Source organism: Poeciliopsis prolifica, unplaced genomic scaffold (assembly GCF_027474105.1).
Source record: "Poeciliopsis prolifica strain line A6 unplaced genomic scaffold, Auburn_PproV2 SCAFFOLD067, whole genome shotgun sequence".
Lineage (NCBI taxonomy): Eukaryota > Metazoa > Chordata > Actinopteri > Cyprinodontiformes > Poeciliidae > Poeciliopsis > Poeciliopsis prolifica.
In genome coordinates, this window is record NW_026562442.1 from 1,871,227 (window position 1) to 1,894,822 (window position 23,596).

General features: G+C 36.7%; 3 protein-coding genes across 13 annotated transcripts in view; 2 read left to right on the forward strand and 1 right to left on the reverse strand.

Moving 5' to 3' along the window:
* The window catches only part of kdm7aa (lysine (K)-specific demethylase 7Aa), a 30,028-nt gene extending 20,979 nt beyond the window's left edge, over positions 1 to 9,049 (forward strand). Inside the window, exons 9-18 of the mRNA XM_055020451.1 lie at positions 696 to 802; positions 895 to 986; positions 1,060 to 1,146; positions 1,264 to 1,506; positions 2,547 to 2,671; positions 2,915 to 3,018; positions 3,106 to 3,200; positions 3,274 to 3,422; positions 4,390 to 4,694; positions 5,981 to 9,049. Coding sequence (XP_054876426.1) covers positions 696 to 802; positions 895 to 986; positions 1,060 to 1,146; positions 1,264 to 1,506; positions 2,547 to 2,671; positions 2,915 to 3,018; positions 3,106 to 3,200; positions 3,274 to 3,422; positions 4,390 to 4,694; positions 5,981 to 6,069 — 1,396 coding nt within the window. The 3' untranslated portion in view covers positions 6,070 to 9,049. The remainder of the gene's footprint in view (positions 1 to 695; positions 803 to 894; positions 987 to 1,059; positions 1,147 to 1,263; positions 1,507 to 2,546; positions 2,672 to 2,914; positions 3,019 to 3,105; positions 3,201 to 3,273; positions 3,423 to 4,389; positions 4,695 to 5,980) is intronic.
* A 3-nt stretch (positions 9,050 to 9,052) lies between these two features.
* kmt2e (lysine (K)-specific methyltransferase 2E) overlaps positions 9,053 to 23,596 on the forward strand; it is a 43,528-nt gene continuing 28,984 nt past the window's right edge. For 4 of the 10 annotated variants that reach the window (XM_055020441.1, XM_055020447.1, XM_055020449.1 and 1 more), the window contains exon 1: positions 16,111 to 16,607. The gene's annotated coding sequence lies outside the window, so the exon portion shown is untranslated. Of the gene's footprint in view, positions 9,124 to 9,160; positions 9,508 to 9,663; positions 9,715 to 10,550; positions 10,590 to 16,110; positions 16,608 to 21,479; positions 21,613 to 23,596 lie in introns of those variants that run through there. The other 6 variants (XM_055020446.1, XM_055020448.1, XM_055020444.1 and 3 more) reach the window with 5 other exon arrangements.
* On the reverse strand, positions 10,150 to 12,403 carry ndufb2 (NADH:ubiquinone oxidoreductase subunit B2). 2 transcript variants are annotated; one of them, XM_055020453.1, is made up of 4 exons: positions 12,189 to 12,403; positions 11,928 to 12,072; positions 10,345 to 10,420; positions 10,150 to 10,233 (listed from the first exon to the last, which is right to left on the reverse strand). In XM_055020453.1, the coding sequence occupies exons 1-3, from the start codon at positions 12,272 to 12,274 to the stop codon at positions 10,346 to 10,348; spliced, it is 306 nt and encodes a 101-aa protein (XP_054876428.1). In that variant the 5' UTR covers positions 12,275 to 12,403; the 3' UTR covers positions 10,150 to 10,233; position 10,345. The 2 variants fall into 2 exon arrangements, with proteins under 2 accessions (XP_054876428.1, XP_054876429.1); XM_055020454.1 differs by having other exon boundaries at positions 10,150 to 10,420.

The window sequence follows — 23,596 nt, forward strand, 5'->3', positions numbered from 1 at the left end:
AATGAGAAAAATATAAATAAACTTGTAATCCAAACAACACAATAATCAATTTAACAGCCTGTAACACTCAGTACGTTCTGATGACGTCACCACATCACGCAACTCTTTCCCGGTGCGACACAGTCCGGAAACAAGCCAACTGAAAATAAAGCCGGGAAAATGTTTGAAAATGACAGATAAGGATTAATGTTAACTGAAGCGCGGACACTGCGTGTGACCCACAATGAACCGCAGCAGTTTAAGCTGCAACAAAAAGTAAGTTAGCGATTGTGTATGTTTGTGTATAGGCGTGCTAACGCGGAGTCTTTAATTAGGTCCTCCGTCACACTTATATTGTAAGTAACGTTATTGAAATTGAGGCTTTTATTTTGTTAAATTAGTTTTGTCAGCTGTGAGAAATTATTTCAAAACATAAAACTTTGCTCTAGTTTAGTTTATCTTGTTCCTGCTTTATAATGTAGAATCTTTCTACAAAAACATATTAATAACGGTAATAAATAAGACATACGAAGGTGAATTGAAGCCGTCAATTGTGTTGGAAAAGTTTAATGACTTACCTTGAAAAAGCTTGAAAAGTGCTTGAGTTTTACCGTGGAAACATTTAGTTTAATCTAATTAAACATTTAATCAATAAAGTATTTTTAATTGAAAAGTGTACAAACCCTGATAAATAGTCTATATGCTTTGTACTGTAGGTGTTATGAAATGGAGCGTCGCCTGAAAACTCCAGACCTTTTCAAGTTTCCATACTTTGAGGCCATTTGTTGGTATGTGGCTAAAAACCTCCTGGAAATGCTAAAAGGTGAGCACGTAATGGAACTAAATAAATATTCTTTTCTATTTTTCTTGTTGATTTTCCTGTATAAACTATGAATTTTCTGTTTGTCCTTTCAGAGCTACGCGAGGACAGGTGTCCTCCTCCAACCTACCTTGTAGACGGAGTCAGGGCTTTAATCGGCGCACTGAGGACGTGGTTGAAAAGAGAGGTACTTTTATTTCAATGTCACGGTTGTTCCTTGGAGTTTGGACGTCTGCTCACCTTCTCTGTTGCTGTTCCAGGTGACCGAACCGTCCAGTGAGGTTCCAGATAATATCCGGCCCAACCATCTCATCAAGGAGCTGACCAAGGAAATCCGCTACCTGGAGGTAAGGAGATTTGAAATGTTATCCTGTAGAAATACAACTGGATGTAGTTGTGTTTGATGAAATGTTGCATGCGTTCACCTGTCAAACAAGTAAAATTTTACTGCGTTAACTTCTCAGGAGGAACCAGTGAGCGGCAGCAAGCCAGTGAAATCTCAGGGAAGTGGCGTACCGTTGGGAGCAAATGGCTGCCTCACCACCCGCGCCCTGGAGAGGCTGTGCCAGGCGCGGCAGGCGAGGCGAGCCGCCCGGCTGCTCCGGGAGCAGCAGCAACAGGCCCCCAAGGTGCCGTCCAACCTGGACATCCTGGAGCAGCACACCATGGAGGTGCTGAAGAGGGTGGAGGTGGGGACGCTCGAAGAGGTGAGCGTCACATTTTTATACCTGGATGATTTCTTTCTTTTTCTTTTTTTTTTAAATTGATTTCCAGAACGTTTTGTCAACATCAACAAAAGTAAACAAAAACAACCCACCCCAATCAGGAGCACTGCAGTGTCTACATAAAAACACAAAATACAGGCAGACATTCCCGCACATGGTTCAAAGGACTCGAAACTGTCGGACAGCCGAGTGAGTGGCATATCGATAAAAACTATTGTAAAAGAGGAAAAAAGAGAAAGGGTGGAGTGGTCAGTCCTCACCTCCAGTTGGTATCACAGTCTCTGTAAGAAAGATTGCAATGGGTTCCAGATCCTCCAGGATTTGTCTGACTTTTGATAACAACTGTAGGGGCTTGTGGTGCTGACCACCTCTGGCCATTGCTTGGCCAGAAATAAGAGGATCTCAAGCAAATATTTAGTATCTGTATTAAGTGGAGCATGATTAAAAAGACAGAAGGAGGGAGTTAGTGAGAGCGTACCTGGATGATTTCTACCTGATCAGATCAGCTGGTTTTTAGTTTAGAAGTGCCCAAAGTGTGGCCTGGGGCCATTTGAGGCCCTTGATAACAATTTGAGAATAACCTAAAGATGAAATTCAAATGTTTTAATGGATAATGTTAGGTTGTTGTTTTTGAAAAGACCAAATCAATGTAGAAAAATGTTATTCAGATATTACTTTCTGTTTTCATAAATATGTATATTTTTTTAAAACGTCCCAGCCAGACAATTTTTGGCTAAAAGTTCATGTTTTATAGTCTCTGGAACATGAGCAATTTCAAAAGTCTTCTGTGACATCACAAATCAGCAGGCACTGCCCGTTTCCTAGCAACCCCAGCGGAATTCCGCCCGTTTCCTAGCAACCCCAGTGGAATTCCGCCCGTTTCCTAGCAACTCAAGCAGGGCTTCAGCACATTTTTTCACTTGGTTTCATACTGTATCCACTGTACAAAGGCAGCTGGAAAAGACAACTGTTTTGTTGTTGACTTACTATTCAGAAACCACATGTCGTCCTTGTTCCTCCAGGATCCAGCGTTTTGTGCCAAGGTTCTCGGAAAGTTTAACAAAGTGTCGACGGCATCGGCAGCAGCTGCCGAGTCCTTGGAGGACAACCACCTACGTCTCATGTTGGTCAACGGCAGAATCATCCGGTAAGGCAGCAACCCAACACATTAAAACCAGATGTTTACATTCACTTCATAGAAAATCCTCTTTTTTTCTCCCTTTTTTGACTTTTCAGGTGCAAACATTTTCAGAGATTAATTTAAATATTTCTGAGTTTTTGGTGGAAATTTATTCTTCAAAATTAAAACAATTGTGGTAATTTCCTTCCAGTAAAGTTAATCTAATTTGTCAATAATTACAACAAAGTTTTTTTTGTGTGTGTGTTTTAGAGATTTAAGGCGACCGGGAAGCAGTCCGGTAAAGACGGAGGGTGAGCAGTCATGTGTCGACCAAAGCCCACCAAAGAGCACAGCTGAGAAAGCATCACTCCTCAGTAGGAAAACTGCAACTTTCCAACAATAAACCAGCTTTTTTAAAGTATAAATGCCCTGAGCTGCATGATTTGCTCCTCTGTTTGCAGGGCGACTGGGGAGGATAAAGAATGAACTCAGGGAGGAGACCTCAGGACACTCCAGCGTCTCGGATGTGGAGTCAGACAGCGACTCTCCCTCAGAAGTAAACGACCATATTCTCTCCTTCAAAGCGTTTAGCTTAGACTGTGGTTACTGAGAAATCCTGTCATTTTCAGAGTAAATCGTCGTCGTCTTCATCTTCTGACGATGATTCTGAGAGTTCCCAGGAGGAAGATGAGGAGGAGGAGCAGAACGGCTCAGGGCACAGCATGGATCTGGACCAGTTGGGTCAGAAACTCAGGCACAAACACAAACCACTCAAACGGTGAGTTTCAGCTGAAATATTCAGCGCTGTGACAGTAAGTCCTTGAAAATGCTTGAATCTCTGTTGATTTAGAGGTTTGGAAAATGTTTCTGTATAAAATCCTTGGAAGTGATTAATATCCAAAACTGAACAGTTCAGTAATGAAGTGAAATCTAGTGACTAAAAGTCTCAATTGAAACCAGATATTTTTGGTTTCAATGGCTTTTTTTCTCCACACTGTTTAAAGTTAAACCAGAATCAACTTTTCTTGTTTTAGATTAGTTAGAATTAACAAAATTATTTCTGTTTGCTAAACAGGACTAAACAGGAACATTTAAAGAAATTTTTTGTGTGTCTTTCTTTGATATTAACAGTAATAAATGTCACATAATAGTAGGGCTGAAACGATTAATTGTGACGAAACGATTGAAATAGTTGTCAGTAATTTATTAATTACTTAATTGATTACTTGTTAACTAAAAAAAGGTAAATTGCTGAAAGAGCAACACAATCAGAGCAGTAATTAAGCCAAAACTGGATAAAATACATGTACATTTTGTTTTTAAGATTTAAAAAAGTCTTACTTGTTTGTAAATATGTTCTGCCCAGAACTTCTCAAGTAGGAAAAGTTTTAGCTAAAGGATTGGTGAAATTTTAGGCAGCAAAAAGTTTATTTTTTTTACTAGAAATGGAATTCAGTTATTTCTATTTTTTAAATTAATTGCTTACAGCTTGTTCAGAACAAGCCTAAGTGGGTAAATAAAAAATTAGCAGAATGTGCCCATTTTTAATTTGATTGTCGGAATAACCGATTAATCAGTTAACCGAATAATTAGTTAAAATAATTGTTGGTTGCAGCTCTACATAATAGTTTTTGTTCATTTGTGTTGCTTCTATCGCCAAAAGATTAAAAACTTACATTGAAAAGCAATTTTTCTGTGGGGAAAAGTGAACAAACGCCGTCTGACTGGTGACGTTTGGTTTGCAGAGAACGTCCTACCTCACCCAGCACAGAAGAGGCCATTCAGGGGATGCTGTCCATGGCTGGTCTGCTGGAGGAGGCGCCGTCGCCCCGGGAGTCCTGGTGGGCCGGTTCGACCCAACGCTCGCTGCAGGGGGGCAAGAGCCCCATGGACAGCCAGGGCAACAGCAGCAGCGAGGCCTGGGACAATCACGGGCTGCCCAGCCCCAATCCAGAGTACCAGTACTGTGACGCCTCCATGTCTCCGCCGCTGCACCCTTCCAAGAGGAACGCGCCCAACCCTCCACCCATCAGCAACCAGGCTACAAAAGGTTTGGCAATCTACTCACTTTTAACAGAGAAATATTATACAAAAGTCACTTTGTGAACATTTTTATACCTCAGTTTGGCTTTGCTTCTAAAAACAATCCAAGTGCTTAAAAGAACACCGAGCTGTTTTTTTTAAAACATGTTTTGCTGTGTGGAAAGTCGACCATTTGAAAAACTTCCAGAATGTTGCGTCACATGCTACCAGCAATGCCCGTTGCTTAGCAACCCCAGCAGAGTTCTGCCTGTCGCCTAGCAGCATGTTTGGCCTGTTGGTTTTACTGCAAAAACACTAAATCCAACAAAGTGTTTTTGTTTAATTTCCTGTGCAAATATCTTAGTGCACTTGAAATAAGACTGAAGTAACATTTCAGCAATATGTAGGAGTTTGTTTTAAGTCACTAATTCCTTAATATTAATTTAAAAAGTAGGTAGAATATTTAATTTACAACAAGGGAAAAATGTATTGTGACAAGTGAAATAATCTGCCATTTATAATCAATATTAAGGAATTATATTTATATTTAAAGCAAACTAATATATCTTGTTCAATTGTTACTTTGTCTTGTTTGAAATGTGATAACGTATTTGTAGGAAATGGAGCAAATATACTTGGTAAGATTTTGGTTTTGCAGTGTAATGTGTGTTTTTTCACATTTTTATTCACAATTCAGTAATTATATTGTTCATTTAGCATAAATTCTGCCCCATGCCTTCTGATTTTAGTCTACCACAAACTTAGTTTTTTGGTAGTTTTCTAGTCATAAAATTGTTCATTTTGCAGAATAATTTTTATTTATTTATTTTTTTTTTAATCACAGATTCCAACACAATGAAGAAAGCAGTTCTAAAAACATATTAATGGTACTTTTACTGTTGTTGTTTGTGGAAATCCAATGCAAATATTCCAAGAAATGTTTCTTGAATTGATTAAATCTGTTTTTAAACACATTTACTGGTCAATTTTTAATTTTTAGACAAAATTAAGAGCTGCAGGTTACAGATTGGTCTGTTACACTTTGTTTAGTGTAAAGTATGGTGGTGGCAGCATCATTCTGTGGTATTTTGCCTCAGAAAATGGGGCTAAATGCAGATGTTTTTCTTCCACTTAGCAATAATTTAATTCCTAAAAGAAATATTTAGGTTTGCATGTATTTATTATTACTATTATTGCAATAAATACCACAATTTTTTTTAGAATTGCTTGTTGTCATTGATGCATCTTAAATATATGTATATATATTTCTACATAATTTGGTTTTATTCTTATGTTTTGTTGCTATTTTTGCAGGTAAAAGGCCCAAAAAAGGAATGGCAACAGCCAAACAGAGACTCGGCAAGATCCTTAAACTCAACAGACACAGTCGTGTTTTTGTTTGACGCGCTTCCTGAAACTTCAGACTCAAAGAAGAAAAAAAAGAATTTGCCGTCAGTTCTCAAAGAAGTGAAAAAAAAAAAAACTTAAAACAAAACAGAGAGAGGAACTTTTTTTTGTCACTTTTGTGCCGGAGAAAATAAAAAGATGGAGACAACCGCAACCGACCGGATCTGAAAACACGCTCACTGTGCATGCTGAGGAGACAGGGTATTGAGTTTGAGCAAATCTCCACGGGAAAATAATGAAAATAAAAGCACACTAAGAACAAGAAAAGGAGAATTTTGTGAATTTTTATGTGGATTGAATTGAAGTTTCAGCCGGCATTCGAATGGGACTAAGAAAACCTGCGAGCTTCGCTTCCGGATGAGTTGGAACGTGGTGCTTCGAGAAATTCAAAGGAAAAAAATGGAGGCGGCGACGAACTGAAATTTCAAAATGGTGCTTCTTGTTTTGTATTTTTCTTCCACTCGTGCTTTGCTTCCTCCCTCTTTTTATCTCAATCACACCAGCAATAATGACTTTGGAGCGAGAGGAGAGGCGGAGAGCGGAAAGAGAGCGCTGCCTCTTCCTGAATTTGTTTTCAATAGGATTTAACTTTAATTTATTGCTCATTTTATCAGTTTTATTTTCAATGTGTTTATGGATTATGTATTTATTAATTGAAAGAATTGATCATTTTATTATGAAATTACCATGAAACCTTTAGTTTTGAGGGTTTTAAGAGGTGTTTTTCTTTTTTAAAAAAACATTTTTGTAAATGTGGATGTTTTTAGTCTTGAGTAGCAGTTGACCTTCGACCTTTCTAACTTTCTGTCATCACAAATCTTTTCCTTCTGCAGTTGACTTGAGCCTGTGTTGACTCCCGTCTCTTCCCAGTGATTTTAGGGCGATGTGTGTAGAGACATAGGTTAGATTTATTTCTTTCACCTCTTCACCTGAACATTCTCAGTTAGTGCCACTTAACTTTAATTAGCAAAAAAAAAAACCTAAATATCTGAGCCACTGTGGTCGGTACAAACTACTTTAGTAGTTTTCATACCCCTTGAACATTTCCTATTTGTTACTTTTCAGAAATTTTATGATATACCAACATAAAAGTGGAGAAAATGTTTAAAATATTGTCACTTCATTCCAAGCAAATAATTTTAAATTGAATTACACTTTGTTGTTGCTCCCATTATATTGAAAACTACAGTGTGCCGAGTAACGCACCAGAGGGGATTCCGTAACTGAAATTACACACTTAGTGTTATAAGGCAAACGCAAGTCTTTTTCTTTTTTTTTTATTCAATGTATTTATTGTTTTCAACACTTCCTTTTTTTTTATCTAATAAATGTAAGATAAAAATATATTACCTCAGCATGATTCTGCCACCACCATAAATCCCCCCCAGTGTTCATTCAGTTCAGGGTGGAGTGCAGTGTCAGTTTTCTGGCAGTTTTTTTGTTTTGTTTTGTTTGTATTAATTAAAGTAAGAATATATTTTATTTTTTTGCTAAAAACTTTGGAGTCCCACAGCATGATTCTGCCACCTCCATATTTCCCAGTGTTCCGAGTGAGCTGGAGTGTTAGCTTTCAGTCACAAGCTTGTATTTATCTTTTTGACAACTTAATACTAAAAGGAAAACATATATATATATATATAGTTTTTGGCTACAAACTTTTGGCTACAAACTCAATTCCCACAGCATGATACTTCCACCACCATGCATTTTTCACTGGAGTTGCTATTTTCAGTTAAAAGTGGCGCACTGTTAGTTTTTTGCCACAGTCTGATTTATTTTATTGTTTTTTACAAATATTTTGGGGTACAATTTTAATTACCACAGCATGATTCTGCTACCAACGTGCTTCACATTGGAGACACTTTATTGAGCTTGGAATGTTTTTTCTTTCTTTTTGTTTTTTTTCAATATATTCCTTAAATTAACCATTTTTAAACATGACAACTCATTATATTCCCTTAGCATTATGTTCCCACCACCAGGTTTTCAAGTAGAGATTGTGAATTTGGTGAATTAACTTAATTTCAGGGTGGGGATTGTTTTAACTTAATGTACAAAAATTATGCAATGCAATACTTTAGGTTTGTCACATAAAAACTATAATTTAAATTAAATTTTGTGGTTTTAAAGTGACAAAAATGGGGAAAAGTTCAAGGGGTAGAAACACTCAAAGTGTTCAGAAAAACGAGGAACCTGCGATGGGAATGACTGAGTATTGTTTTTATTTTAAGTACCAGTGATGTTGTGAAATGTGAGCAGTTCTTCACTCTCAGGGAATGATGCCATGGACATTAACCTCCGATTAACCACCAGCCACTTCATCACGGATGCAGACAGGACGTCCTCAGCTCTCCCAGGACTTTCAGGAAGTCCTGCTTCCGAGAAGCTGAGGTTTGTTTTCATATTTCCCCCCCCCCCAAAAAAAAAAAACTCCATTTTGAGGTTTTTCAGGTTGCTGTCACCAGTCCTTGTATCCTCCGGTGTTGTCCCTCAAACTTCCAAGTTGTGTTCAGCTCAGTGTTACTCATTCATCACCCCTCCTGGAGTTGACCCTTGACCTCATCAGTGAACTGCCATATAGCTTTAAGACCATTCTGTGAACAGTGAGGCTGGGAAAACGTTTCTCAGGTTGACCTACAAGTAACTGTGTGATGATCGCCAGGCTGATTCCCTACACTACACTCCTTAACTTTTTCAATTCTCTGCATCTCAAGTCACTTAAGAATAAAAAAGAAAAGAAAACGCGAGCTGGCCCGCAGGCAGGGTTTGTTTATAAGCTGTAGTATTCACACAGGATGTATCACCTCCCTCCTCTTCCTGCTTTCTTTTTAAGCATTTGTGTTGTCGGTTCTTGCAAGAGATTGCTTCTGATTTTAAATCTACAAACACTGGCTAACTGTGACACTGTTGATGCGTTGCATTTATTTCTGCATTTCAAAAATTGCTTGTAAATAAAACGAATGAAATAAAAACAGATCACGGGCTTCCGCGCCTTCTTAAGTCCATCTAAAATTAGAACGTTAGCTAGATAGCTTTTTTCGGTATCAAAGGTAAGTTTCCATTTCAATAATTGCTTGTAATCAAAATTAAACGTCTTTATTAATTTCGCACATCGTATTTTCCCCCTCACGAGCCTTTTTTTTTTTTGTCAGCCATATTGGTTTGAATGGCGCTCAACTCAAATGTCGAAACCGTTGAGGCTACCGCTGCTAGCTATGTCCGTCTATCATGGATAAGTGCAAATTTATCTCCACATTTAAAAAATTGCTTGTAAATGAAATTAAAATGTTTTTTTTTTTACTTCAAATTGTCTTTAGGTGATTATTTAATTCCGTATAGTCTGTAATTGTTTCTCGCGGGACTTTTATGTTACCATCAGACGTTTTCGTTCTACCGTTGCTAGCTAGCTTGTTAGTTTTTTGCGTCTATTATGGGTGAGTGTACATTCATCTTCGCATTTCAAAAATTGCTTGTAAACAAAATTAAAATATATATATTTTTTGAATTTTAAATTCTTTACATTATTATTTAATTCCCTATGGCCTGTGTATTTTTTTTTCTCGCGGGACTATTATGTCAGGCAAATATTTTCGTCCTATAGCAATGTTGTTAGCTTGTTCGCTTTTTTGCGTCTATTATGGGTAAGTGCAAATTTATCGCTGGACGGCGTTCGTACATTTCAGTGGAGATATAGATCTTGAATTATATTTATAATTTAATCTGTAAATTTGAGTTGGCGAAACTCTAAATCCTGTTGTTAAACTACATTCAAATTGAAGGCTTCCTCCTTTATGTCTTATTTCTTGAACGGCACAGTTTTATAAAAGCTCTCTTTTGGAGAGAAAATCTGAGTTAAAGTAAAAATCTTGACTCCAAAAATGTATTTATCACAAGAGGGAGAACAATTTCTACAATATTTTGAAAATATTCCCGTCTATTTTCAAAAGTCTCCTTTCTTTAGCAGCTTTTATAAGAACAAGAGTTAAGACTTCAACTCTTTAAACCAAACGTTTCCTAGTTTTGTTAATTAGTAACTTGTTTTTTCTAAAATAAAACAAAAAATCAACAGAAAAGTGTAACTTAAAGATAACTTTATTATATGTACAACGACTCCAGAACATCTGCAGGATTCCTCGCAAAACATAATTTCAGTTTGTCATCTGCAAAAGAAATACGCTTGTTTATAAACAGCGGAAGCAATATTTACTTTAGAAATAAGTGAAAGGAGTTTCTGAATCAAACTGAGGTTAATTTAAAACAAAGAGGAGCACCTCACTCCTCATCATCCGGCGGGATGCCGAGCTCTTCGTCTGTCCACTTGGAGGCATCAGGCCATGGGAAGTGACCCTGGAAAAAAGTTAAGAATCGTCTTGATTCAGTTGCCAGAAACCCCGTCTGTAAACATTGCAGCAGAGAAAGGCCTCAGCTTTTCACAACCACTTAATTTAATCATGAATTTTTTTCCCATCCACTGCAGGATTACATCTTTGGAAATCAACATAACAGGCAGGATGAGGTGAGTTTTTTTATTACTTTTTTTAGGCAAACCACTCAGGTGATAATTTAGAGTCCAATTCATTTTCATTTTGGGTCATCAAGATTAAGAATTAAATGGTTGATTGTCCCAGAATCTACTGATTAAACTCACTAATCACTGTTGAAATTCTAAATATCTGTATTTAAAAAATACATCTTTAAAAAAATAATAGAGACTGAACATCTTTTCACAATGATTAGTCCCTCCAGAATTTCAGAATTGTTTATTTTTTACAGTTAAAAAAAAAAAAAAATCACAGATTGTTGTAAAGCTAATTAAATATTTGCAAGAAATTGCTATAAATGACAGTAGCTATGATGTTGCGAAGTAGTTTTTGGAAGAAGAAAAAACCCAGATAATTTTACATTTTAGTGAAACTGAGGCAGAACAGGCATAGAAGAATAAATACTGTCACCTGCAGGTTGGAGATAATCGTCAATGCTTTTGACAATTTTTACTGAAAATGTTAAATCAATTCACAAATATAATTTTGTGCAAAAACTGCAGGGATTTTTTATTTTATTTTATTTTTTTACTTTCCATAAAAAACTAGCAGGGCTAATTGATGTAATTTAGCAATATGCAGGTAAAAACAGCTTGGACTTGATTCATAAAATATTTAAGCACAAAGTTTTTATTTATGCGTCCCTCTGGAGTGTATTAGAAGCTATGGCAGGCTGGATTTGGACCCCAAGCCTTCAGTTGGGCAGAAGTTAGCATCTTGTTAAATTTGATATCCTGAAATAAGTTCAATAAATGTGATTTAGCTGCAAAATCTCAATCATTTATGCAGCACCCCCTTTCACAAGCATGGAGCCGCTGACTTAATTCTTGCAAGTCTTCTGGGGAAAACCCTGCGTTAACATTGAATCTGTGGCCTGACGGCTTGTCACTGCCATTTTGGATGGAGAAAAAAAAGTTAATTTCAACCTAAAAAATACAATTTTGAGATATAACTGAAATAACCTTAAAAAATGTCTAAATTCTTTCTAGAAAATATAAAATTTGTATTTTATAACACCGCCTCTGGGTGTAATCAAAACAGTTCTGCAGTACCACCTTTATTTTATTTCAGTTTAGTTTGCACAACTAAAATACTGATTAAAGACGATGATAATATTAACAGGAAGAGGCAATAGCGAAATTGACTGATGTAAAGTCTGCACTCAAAAATATAGAAACAAATACAATACATCAGTTTATTTACCATAAATTTATTTTTTAAAAGATCACATAAAAAACTAAACAAAAACATCAAGATCTCAGTTAAGATTAAATTATAAAGTATATATTTCAGGCTGATTCTGCCTCACGTACCAGGACCGCATCTGGGTCATGCCAGCAGTGCCAGAGGATCCAGAACCACATAAGCCCGCTGATAAACTCCGACTCCAACTTCTGCTTCTTAGTTAACTGTGGATACTGTCTGTACTGCGGCTCAATGTGCGGTCCGCCGCTTGCCCTACAACCGAAAAACACGCGTTACACAACTGTAATCAACCAGGCTGCACCAAAATACTGTACGGATTTATGCTAACATATAAGTCTGCGGCAAGGCTAATGTTGTAGCTAGCTTACTTTCTGCTGGTTATTCGTCTTGGGCCGTGCCTAAGCAGCGCGGTTCCGGCCCTCAGGACTCCGAACACTCTCCCAAAGGAAGACATGATCGATAATATATTAAAACCCCGGCCAGTAAGGGGTTAGATGTGGACGAAATGCTCCTGGAGTCACCTTCTCTGTCTGGTCAATAAACGACCTCGGAACAACGTCAGCGCCGATTGGAGAGGAATTGACGTCACCGTTTGTGGATTCAGTTAACACAGCGCCCTCTTTCGGTCAACAAGGTGAAAACACCTTGTTTGCTGTAAAAACTTATTTCTCACAATGTTGGGATGTAAATATAATGCCTGCGATGGCTTATTGGGGCCTTTGCAGATTGTAAATAAGGATTGGTACATTTCTACCAAAAAACTTATAAATCTTGAGAACAATTTGAGAAATTCTCTAGAAACAACAAGGACATTTCTGAGCTCCAGAAGTCAAAATATTTTAGTGCAAAAATAATTTTTTTTTTTTCAATTTCTGAGTTTACTTTTTTTATATTCTACAAAAGTATACAAGGGAAAGTCAAGAAAAGTTTTTTTTCCTTTGTAAATCTTCTACTTTTCAAACTCAGAAATATCTGTTTATTGTTGTGGAAAGATTAATCTCTTTTCTAGTTAATTGTCAACTTTTCAAGCCCAAAAACTTCCTTGTTGATTGTAGAAAATTTCTGAGATTTATCTCAACATTTCTGAATTATTTTGGCAAAAAGTTACTCCTCTTTATGTTGTGTATTCCTAATGATTGCGATGAAACAAACCTGTAAAAATGGGCCTGACTTTTTATTTATATATATATATATATATATATATATATATATATATATATATATATATATATATATATATATATATATATATATATTATATATATATATAAAATCGCAATCTATTGTAAGTGGCATAACTTTGTTAGGGCCCTCATCTTCCTAAATTCAGTCCTGGATATGGGAGTAATAAACCCAGCATTCTGGAAATCTATTCTGTATAATTGAGTCACTAATTGTTCAAAATAAATTGTTGACTTCAAACCCTTACTTAAGGTAATTATTTTGGTTGTCTTATTATGGAACATTACTATCTAGAAATGTGAGTAAAATAGCTTAATCCATTTGAAGTGACCTGAAGATGCTTCAAGATTAAAAAAATTAGAAACTACACCTGATCAAGGAGCAGTCAAAATAAAATAAAATTTACTATTATTATTATTTCTGTTTAAACAGGATGTGGACTGAACAATTTAATTAAACCTAGTCAAGATTTTCATTGCCAACAGTAATCACTGATGTTCTCCACTAGATGGGGCTAAAGTTAAACTAATATTTAAATTAAATATGGTGTGTTCCAGTTACCTTTAACACTGTTAGGGGGGAAATTTGGTGCTTGTGTAACATTAATCTGGAACTGCTGGGATGATTTAATGTTTGCTGTCGTGTATTGGACTTTCCCTGTGTCAAAGAAAATATGTTTCTTCTCCACCAGCACAGCTTAGAAAAAAAAACCCTGAAAAGTCAAGTCAAAAACTCAAGATCAACCTCTCGGTCTGAGGTCTTTCGGTTAAGAACAATCCAGGGCACGAAAACAGGAAATAACATTGTTTCGAGAACGCGCACGGCGCCGCCGCCCTAACAAGGGGAGAAAAAAACCTGGACGCCATCTTGTTTTAGGTCGAGATCCATCTTCACCAAATTAAAAAAAAGGCTACTTCTCATTATTTGACAGCTACCTCGTATATTTTGTGTAGACACAACACGTTACCGACATAGCTATTTTAAAAGGTAATTCATATGAATGCTTTGTTCCTAAACGGACATTAATGTGACATTGTTACCTAATGGCGCCTGGCCGTTAGTGATCTCCGGTTGCGCCCCTCTCCCCTCTCAGCTCAGAGCCCGCCCACAAATACTAACTGCATGATGTCATCATAAACCAACCATTTCTGAAAAAAGAAGACAGTTTTCATCACTCGCTTTCTTTCTTTTTCTTTTTAAGGGACTACCACAATTCCTATATCCCACCATCAAGTCTTAACGTGAAGAAATCGAGATCATCTTCAAAAGAAGAAATAAGATGGCAATCGAGAAAAAAAAATGCGTTCTTCTTTCCATGTTATTCGACCTGTGATGTCTGGGTCCTCAACGGCCGCACATTTCCGACTTTTAAACCGGAGCAGAACGGACCGAACCTTTTATACTGCTGCCGTCGTCCTCAAAGTTTGCGCGAGCACCAGCAGTTGCTGCTGTCTCGCAAAAAGGCGCATGCGCCAGTGGGTGCAGTTCAGGGTGGGGGGGTCGACGAATGGAAAGGATGAGAACATCCTCCCTACACATATGATGTCAAAGGGATTTCTACATACACAGTACTACTTTAGAGAGGTGCCCTGCGATTTTATTTTATGAAACCTTATGTTAAGTAATAGGGACTGGTAATACACAGTTTACATTGAATTTAGTTGAATAAATGTATGTATTTTTAGATTTCTGATCACGCAGTGGACTTCAGACTATACACACCCATTTAAAAGACCAAATTGTGTGATGTAAAATGAGAATTTATTTTTTTCCCCCGCACAGTTCAACTGAAAAAACAAATTAAGCTCTTAGTAGGATAAAAATATAGCGACCTATCTATGTAAACTTACTTCAAGTCTGGCATTCTCTTTTTAGCAACAACTCCATGTGGATTTGTTGAATGGTTTCTTGTGAATTTTTTCTTGTGGAGTCTATCTATTTGTTCACAATTTAATTTTATCCCATAAAACACTGCTCTTGTTTAAGGAGGTTACATAACAGCTTAGCCTTCTGCTGAGTTGTTATGGATTTGGGTGATCCTTTACAAGCCTGCTACTACTAAATTCAATCCTAGTATTGTTTCATAAAAGTCTACCGCAATAAATACTGTAAAAATATATTAATATGCATAATATAGAACAGGTAAAATGTGTGAAAATAGAAATAGTAGGAATGAATCTCAAATTTATAAGAAAAAATACCTTATTTTGTCTTTTTATTTATTTTATGTGGTGGGGGGGGGGAAATCGTAGATTCACATGCGTATCACATTTTTATTTATGAACTTGTGAGGTGAGTCTTCACTAAACCCAAGTTCTCAAGAAAAGTGCAGGATTTTGTTTTATTATTCTGTTCTTTCCATCCTTGGAGGGGAAAATATGAAGCAGTAGAGGAAGCAGTTAATTGGTTTAAACAAAACCTCCTGATAAAAACATTCCGACAGCTGACTTCACTTCCAAAAGATTATCACTGAGATAATGACTGTTTCAAAACAACACAAAGTACTCTAGAGTCTATGATTTAAGCCATCAATAACCATACATTTAAAGTGAAAAATGCAAATTTTATTGCATAATTCATGGTCCACAATTCAACTATAGAAGCTATGCTAAAATGGAAATTATTCTAAAATGTAAACCATGGTTAAGCTAAAAGAGAAATCATGCTGAAGTTGTACTGAAATGGAAGTTACTCTAAAACTAAACTTGCGCTAAAATGAAAGTTATGCTAAAACTGAAGTCATGCTAAAAGGGAAGTTATATTGTAAAGCAAGTCATATTAAAGGTGCAAGCATGACATGCGTGGTGGCTTTTGGTGTTGTGTTGTGGCTTATTGTTATTGTGTTATGGGTTTTGCATTTTGTTGACCCTTCAAAGTCATGATATTTTTACACTTTAATCTTTGAAGAAAAAAAGTTTATTGTCCTCATTTGTTTTTTGAACATTTTGACATAATTAACAGCTTTTGCTCAAATTTTCTAAGCTGGGGAACAAAAAGTTACAAAAGGCAAGTTAACAGTACAAATATAATTTACTCAGCAGCTCTATTTATCTAAATGAATACAGACTGAATGTTTTCATAAAAAATATTTTGAAGTGGTGTAGCTGAACAGAAAGACATCCTGGAGATTTTTTTTAAAGGCTCGTTCTCGTGAACGCGCAAGGAGAAGACCGATCACGGCGCCCCTGTCAAACAGGGACTGTAGCCCCGCAGAATGTGGAGGCGGAGCCCGATCGTGGGGGAGGCGGAGTCTCGTGAGTCCTGGCAGGGCCGCCATTTTTTGCACAGGGAAAAGAGACTGGTTTTGAAGGGATCTAATTTCTAAAAGTCGCCGTTGACTGGGGCTCTAAGGCTTTTTCTAACGGTTTCGAGTCCATTTTTCGCTACATTTGAGGAGCCCCAACGTAAAACAACTGGCGCGCATTTTCTTCAGAAACAGGAAAAGGAACCTTGAGAGAACACGTCTGAATACAAACATTTTAAACCTAGGCTAGGAATCCGCAGTGTGTGTACTGAAGTATTGTTTTGGTTGTGGAAGCTGCGACTGGGGTCTCACCCAGGTCCCCATATTCGCTATTCAAAGCCTCCAGAGTGGACTTAAAAAGGTAGGTTAACTGTATTATGTGGCGATTCTAGATTAATGTTAAATGAAGCCTGAACGTGTATTGTTGTCTATAGTTAGCTAGCATGGTGTTACCTGCTAACATATCAGCTGAGAGTAGCCTGCTAACTTGCTCTTGAACCTTAGTAAATCAGAGTATCTAAGCGCTAAGTTTATTTCGCTTGTTTTATGGTGAGCAAACCCTTAAAAGTCTTATAAAAGAACATAAATGTATACTAAAATCATAAAGTTGTCAAGCCAACTGACCACTTGCTAACTAGCGCATGCTACTATCTCAAATTAGCTTGACACAAACCGAATAAGGCTTTGACTTCTCATTTACAGCCAAGTAATGCATTACACCTCCCGTAAAAAGAGTAAATGGTATGTAGAAGTCATAAACAGATTACAATGGCAAGCGTTTGCAACGTTAGAGCAGGGTTAATAGTACTAATTTGGAGTAACGTAACATGAAAACGCTACATTACATTGATCTGTCCACAATCAAAACTCTCCATTGAGAACATTAACACTAAAGAATGTCTGTTGGAAAACCCATCGGATGCTTTCCGATCAGCGGCCACACATGAACAGATGTGAAGTGGGAGTCACTCGGGTGTTTTAGTTTGACATGCTGACACTGCGGGCCATATTGCGCATAGTTTTTCGCGTTTGTGTACATACATTAAATATGGGCAATGCCAGAGTCTATAACCCCATTGACCGAACGCGTTTTAGTGGAAATCTCCACCTCACTTGCATACTAAATTAACTCGCTGGATTTTCGTCTGCCATATTTTCAAATAACCCAATCTGATTACATCTAACATCCGATCTTAACCTTCATTTGATTTTAATTGCACAGAATTAATTACCTCAATGCAGATTATTTATTTGATATATAGAGCAATCTTGCAGCCATGTTGTGATCCCTTACACTACAGAGTGCAACACCCTTTATTACCATGCCGTTATATTGCTCTACATTTGATAAAAACCTGTCAACAAACGCGCTTGCTCGCTTTATTATGTTACAAATGTACTGTTGGTATTTACAGAACTTACTAAGTGCTGCTTTTTGGAGTTGCCTCGCCTTACAGTATCATTTCCGTTCAGAAAAAACTACACAAAACCACCGCTCAAATCCGGAGAACAATGAGCCTTTAGATAAACCGATATGTTTAGTTTATGTCCCAGGCAACTTAGAGCAAAGCCAGTTGTTGAAATACCTTAAATGCTCGGCGTTGCATTACAGTCCCTCCTTAGTTTTGGATTCATAGTCGAAGCAGGATAAATAAAAGCTCAAGCAAACGCGTTATAGAAAACGGATATTTTGCTACTTTGGAGCTCAGATCGAGGTCTTAGTGACTTATTTTAGAGTTGGTGTGTGTTGGGATCAAACGCTGCAGCCATGGGGGAGGGGATATTGCATTTAGGTTCTCAATAAGCATCTCTCTTAGTCATCCTGTGCCCTGCCGCTTCTTTTCTGCACGCCCTGGCACTGATTACGGCATATAATGTTCAGTTGGCTTTGGTAGCCTGCTTGCTGATGTCGTCGGCCTTTCCTGTCTCTGACGACCCAAGCATTAATCCACTCCTGTCTACGCATTATGCTGTTAGCTTCCGTTAGCTCGTTTGTTGCGTTATGGCCCCAACGACCGAATATTTCCGTTTTTACCTCGACATTCTTTTCGCTTAATGGACTAGAAAAATACTTTTTTGTTGCTTTGGTCGCCGTTGTACCGACAGAAAACCCGTTAAACACCAGATTTCAAGAGGCTAATAATATAGTACTAATAATAATCATCATCATGGGCCTTGCGTTAACTGGCCGTGCGTTTCGACGGATTCACAACAGCTCTAGGCGGTTAACAACACAGAAACTGTACCGAGAGAGTGACACTTGGAGCAGAGTGTGTGAGAGTTGATTGAACGCATTCTTGGGGGGATTTTTCTTCCCACGGCGAGGCTCCCCTGGCTACACGCCGTCCTCAGAAAGGCGCTCTGAAAATGGCGACATGCACCAGGGTGTTGTGGTAACATAATAGCAACGTTGTACCCTCTCCACACCCCTATCGGCAGGACTGACTGCAGCGCCGACACACTAGCAGAAAGGCAACTGCACAACACATGATTATTTATTTCAGTTCAGGAGGAAATAACGTGGAAAAGACACTAAATCCAACTCAAACCAAATTACTAAACGTGTTGCGTCATTTTTGTGTGTTATTCTTGGCATTAATTCATGTAATGTGATGTTTTTAGTTGGATGATATTGTAGGGAAAAATCATCTGTCAGGAATAATCCATAATAATTGCTTCTATGTAATCAGTTGCGGTTTGTTTTCTTCATTAAGCTGCTTGTCATCTTCTGTAGTGTTAGATGACTTCACCTGATATCTTACTTAAGCCTTTTTGTGAATACATATCTCCAGTGATCAGTAATCTGATATGTTTAATATGCAGTGTCTTATCTGCTAAATGTTGTGTGTGCATTTGCAAATAAATTAAGAACTGTACAAATTTCCTGTAGTAATATTTAGTTTTCTCTGCTGCTGTCAGTGGCAACCATGCATAATCACGGACTTTATTATAGTTTATAAAGTCTGCTTATTGAATTAAACATATGAAACGCTAAAAGCTATAGATTACAACTGAAAATATGCATTTTATTTAGAATAATATGTACTTTATTGATCCCAGAATTGAGAAATTGTTGGGTGGCAACAGCATGACATACAGGAAACAGACAAGATGCTCAATTTAAAATAAAATTTTTAAGTTAAAAGTATCATATCAAAAATATCTTTGCACATTTTGTGCAAATGAAAATGACAAGTAAAAATAAAATATTTTGTTGAAAATGAAAGCAATTATATCTTGTTTATATGTGTTTTTCATGTTTTATTTTAGTAAAAAGCCATATTTTGTCTCAGACTGGCCACTGCCTGCATGTGATGATTAGAACTCAAGTTGGAGTTTGTAAACATACATTTATACGAGTTCATTCATAAAAAGTAACATAGCCGCTCTGTGAAATCTTATTTACACACCGTAATAAAAAACTCAGTGGAGTTTCAGGCTGCCTGTTTACCTGTTCGACTCCTGCAACTTCATCTTTTTGCAACCAGCGATTATTTAAATAATCTATTATTCAAGACATTAATCGGACAAAAATAATTTGCCACATTCTGCAGATTTTTAATTTCACCAGAATTATTTGAAATACATAAAAATATAAATAAACAATTATTTTCCTTTTAAAATAAGAATATGAATGTTTTACTGCCCAAAATGCAATAATGGATCATTTTACCTGGTTCAGATTATGTAAAAATTAATTACTTTATTAAGCATCTTTTGATTATCTAATTGTTAATCGGTTAATGCAAAAATTAGTCAATTAATCTACAAATATTGAAGTGTTCATATAGAGCAGGTTTTTTTTAATCTTAAATATAAAATTTTTATATTTGTACAGTTTTTAGTTAATCACTGCTCTTTCTTTCACCAAATTGACATTTTTGTGATCTGTAAATGGCAATTAGCAATTAATAGTTTGCTAAATTAGCTGACAATTATTTCAACAACTGATTAATCACGATTAATCGTTTCAGCCTTAATACCTGGATGTTGTGGCGTCAGCATTAAACACAACCAGGTTTTCGGATGTAATCAACCTGCTGATGCTTTTCAACATAAGTTGCCAACATTACGTCTGAAACAGAAGCAGGAACAACAAAAACGTAATAAGCAGCGAAGTCAGAGTCAGTTTCAAGTCATTTAATAAAGTTAAGTGGTTACTGCTTCGTGTCTGATGATACGCTGCCCTTTAACACACAACATCCCGAAACATTTCTCTCTGTTTGAACTCTTGTTGCTCCTTTTGCTTTATGGCAGCACAGGTAGTGATGAGTACCTGGATGGATTAAAGTGAGTCTGATGGCCATGTGCATGATGCGGTGTGTGTGTGTTTTGTTTGTTGTGTTAACAAAGACGGCGAGCGGAGGCGTGGTGGCTCTCTTGTCATAGCGACAGAGCGGGTGATGTGGATTCATGGCAGTCTCAGATGACACAGCCTCCTTTAAGCTTAGCTGCACTCTAAGAAGCTCATAGTATCAAAAAGCCTGCCTGCCTGTAAGCAGGAAGCTGCTCCTCTTCCTCCTCCTCTTCTTTTTCTTTACCTTTAATTGATTGGAGAAAAAGATGAAGAAATGAGACAAAGCTGACATCTGATTCTCTATTGACTTATTGATAAAACCGATAAATGCAATCCAAAAGCTTTTATGTTTTGTCTCAACTCAGACGATAAACCAGCGGTGTCCAAAGTGTGACTCGGGGGGCCATTTGTGGCCCTCTGGTGGATTTTTGGCGGCCCCCCCACCTCAGTTCTGTTGGTTGATGCCGATGTACACTTTTTCATCTTTTAAGGCATTTGCTTTTACAGATAACGTCTGAAAGAGACGATAAAAAGTAAGAAAAAAGATGCAGTAAAATAGTAAAGTTTATTGTTTTATTTAATTAAAAAAATGAAAACAAAATGAGATCTCAATGAGACAAGCTGTATAAATAAAGGTCAAATAAAAATAATGGTGTATAAAAAATAAATTATTGACTACAAAGGTGTATTAGAGCCAATCTAATTAAATGAAATATAATTAAAGGGATAGAAGGAATAGATAGCTTTGTTTTGTATCTGCTGTTTTCTACAAAAATCTATTCAAACATTTTGTAAATTTCAATAAAATTTAAATTGTTTAATTTTCCACACATAAATTAAAAAAGGCATAAAAGTTTGTTTTCAGCTCAACCATTTCACCCCACCCCTGCAGTAAATGCTTCTCTCTGAAACAGTAACGCCTTTCTGTGTGTGTAGACTCCCCTCACCATGTGGGACTAACCTGGGTCGCTGTTTCCCTGGTCTCTGGTGGTCTCGTGTGTGGTGCCCAGACCCCAGAGACCCACAGAGTCACATGGCCTCCCAGCTGGGAAGAGGAGCCGGGGCTCAGGTGACCTGTTGTTGTGCTGCTAGCTTGGCCATAACAGATTCCGGCTTTTTTTTTTAACCTTCCTGTTGCTGCAGTGACGTTTCACTGGCATTGAGAAAAGAAAGAAAGAAGTGTTGATGTAACAGGCGTAAAAATTGATCAGTGATCACTGTTGTAATGCATCCTGAGAGGTGGTTACTGTTGTTTTTCTCCTCCCCTCTTCTGTGCACACAGCTCAGATTTTAGCAAGTAGTGCCGTGCATTCTCCAAATGTTGGAGCCCGGCAATGGCTCCATGTTCTCCTCTAATGACAACAGCCCTCAAAATCGAGTCAACAAAGACTTATAAAACCTCACAGGTTTAATTATGATGATATATTTAATGTAATCCACACTACTCAGTTTTAAAAGGTTCACAGGTGGGTAGAGTAGCCAGAAATTGTACTGAAAAAGAGTCGATATTTAAGCATATTTTTATTCAAGTAGAAATAAAAGTAGGTATGCAAACTCAAGTAAGAGTTAAAAGCTGTTTGGTAAAATGTCTACTCAAGTCCTGAGTAACTGATCAAATGATCGATTATTTAATATTTTAATATTACATCATCAGACGGACCAAAATATCTAGTTAAGTAGAAACTTTAGGGATGCACAATTTTGGGCTGATATATTATGGCTGTACCTTAGAGGAAGAAAATACCAGAAACGGATTAAAATGAATATCGGTTGTTCATATTGGCCCAGTTTTAATTAGCTGGTCGATATCGATATATTAAAAAAGATCACTAATATGATTCAATGCCGACTTTGGTACCGATATATTGTACGTCTCTAGAAATTTTGGTATTTTAAGGATCAAAATTACAATAATTCATATAAGTAATAAAATCAGACAAAACAAAATGTTTCCAGATCAGTTTCTTTCAATAAAAAATTGTGAAACTTTAACAAAAACTGCAGGTGTGTCTGTTTCTGGTGAATTTTTGATAAAAACATGCTCGTTTTTCATTCAGTGGGTGGAGAATCCAGAAATTTTACTCAAGTAAGATTAGAAATGGTTCATAATAAAATTACCTAAGTAGAGTTAAAATATTCCTCAGCTTAATTTTTTCCCCACAAAAGTTATTCAAGAAAATGTGATTAAGTGAATGTAACTAGTTTCTGATAAACTGAATAGGTTTAAAGGAAGTCTTTATTCAGAGCATCGTCACTCAGAAACTGACCCGATGAGAAGTATTCTATTTTAAATAACTTTGTTAGGGCTCAAAATTACAAAATATTTTGTCATACTATTGGGCCACGCTCACATAATTAAATAAAACGGAGGATAAAATCAAAATAGTACAAGAAGAACAATGTTGTGATTTTGATACTGGTAATATGACATAATTCTGCCAATATTGACATTATTCTCAAAATGTTATGATTTTATTCTCATTATTTTGATTCTATTCTCAGTTTTATTCTCGTAAATTTATTCTTTATTTTTATAAATATGTGCCAGATACTCTGTTGTATCTTACAGCCACAACTTAAATGTATTTTGAAGATGATTTTATAATGTACAACACAAAGTAATGCATAACAAACGCAATGCGCAGTTCAATGTCACAAAGTGGAGGACAGAGTTAATTACTAAAGTAAAATAACAATAAACTGCTAATTATCTTTTGCTTTTGTTTTGTTTTTTTGTTGTTGTTTCTGCTCCAGTAGCTTGCTACTATCAGCGAATGAATGTGTGCATGAATGACTGAATGTGGTTTAAAGGGCTTTGGGGACCTCTGGACTTGACAAAATGCTGCACAAGTACAATTATTTACCATCAATAAAACAATAGAAGACATGTATTAGCTCCCACCGTTAGCTTAGCATCAATAATCTAGTACATAACTGATACACAGAAACTAAAAAACACTGCTACAGTTCACAGAAATAACTTTATACAAGGTATTTAAGAAACTAAATTAATAAGACGTGGTTAAAAATCTGAATTTTAGCATGTTCTCTCA

Bases quoted from the DNA above. Each gene is read 5' to 3' on its own strand.
- ndufb2 (XM_055020453.1), bottom strand. From the start codon at position 12,274: ATGTCTTCCTTTGGGAGAGTGTTCGGAGTCCTGAGGGCCGGAACCGCG. The intron at 12,073-12,188 runs GTAAGCTAGCTA...TTTCGGTTGTAG, and splicing joins AGACGAATAACCAGCAGAAA to GGCAAGCGGCGGACCGCACA. The intron at 10,421-11,927 runs GTACGTGAGGCA...ACTTTTTTCCAG, and splicing joins ATGACCCAGATGCGGTCCTG to GGTCACTTCCCATGGCCTGA.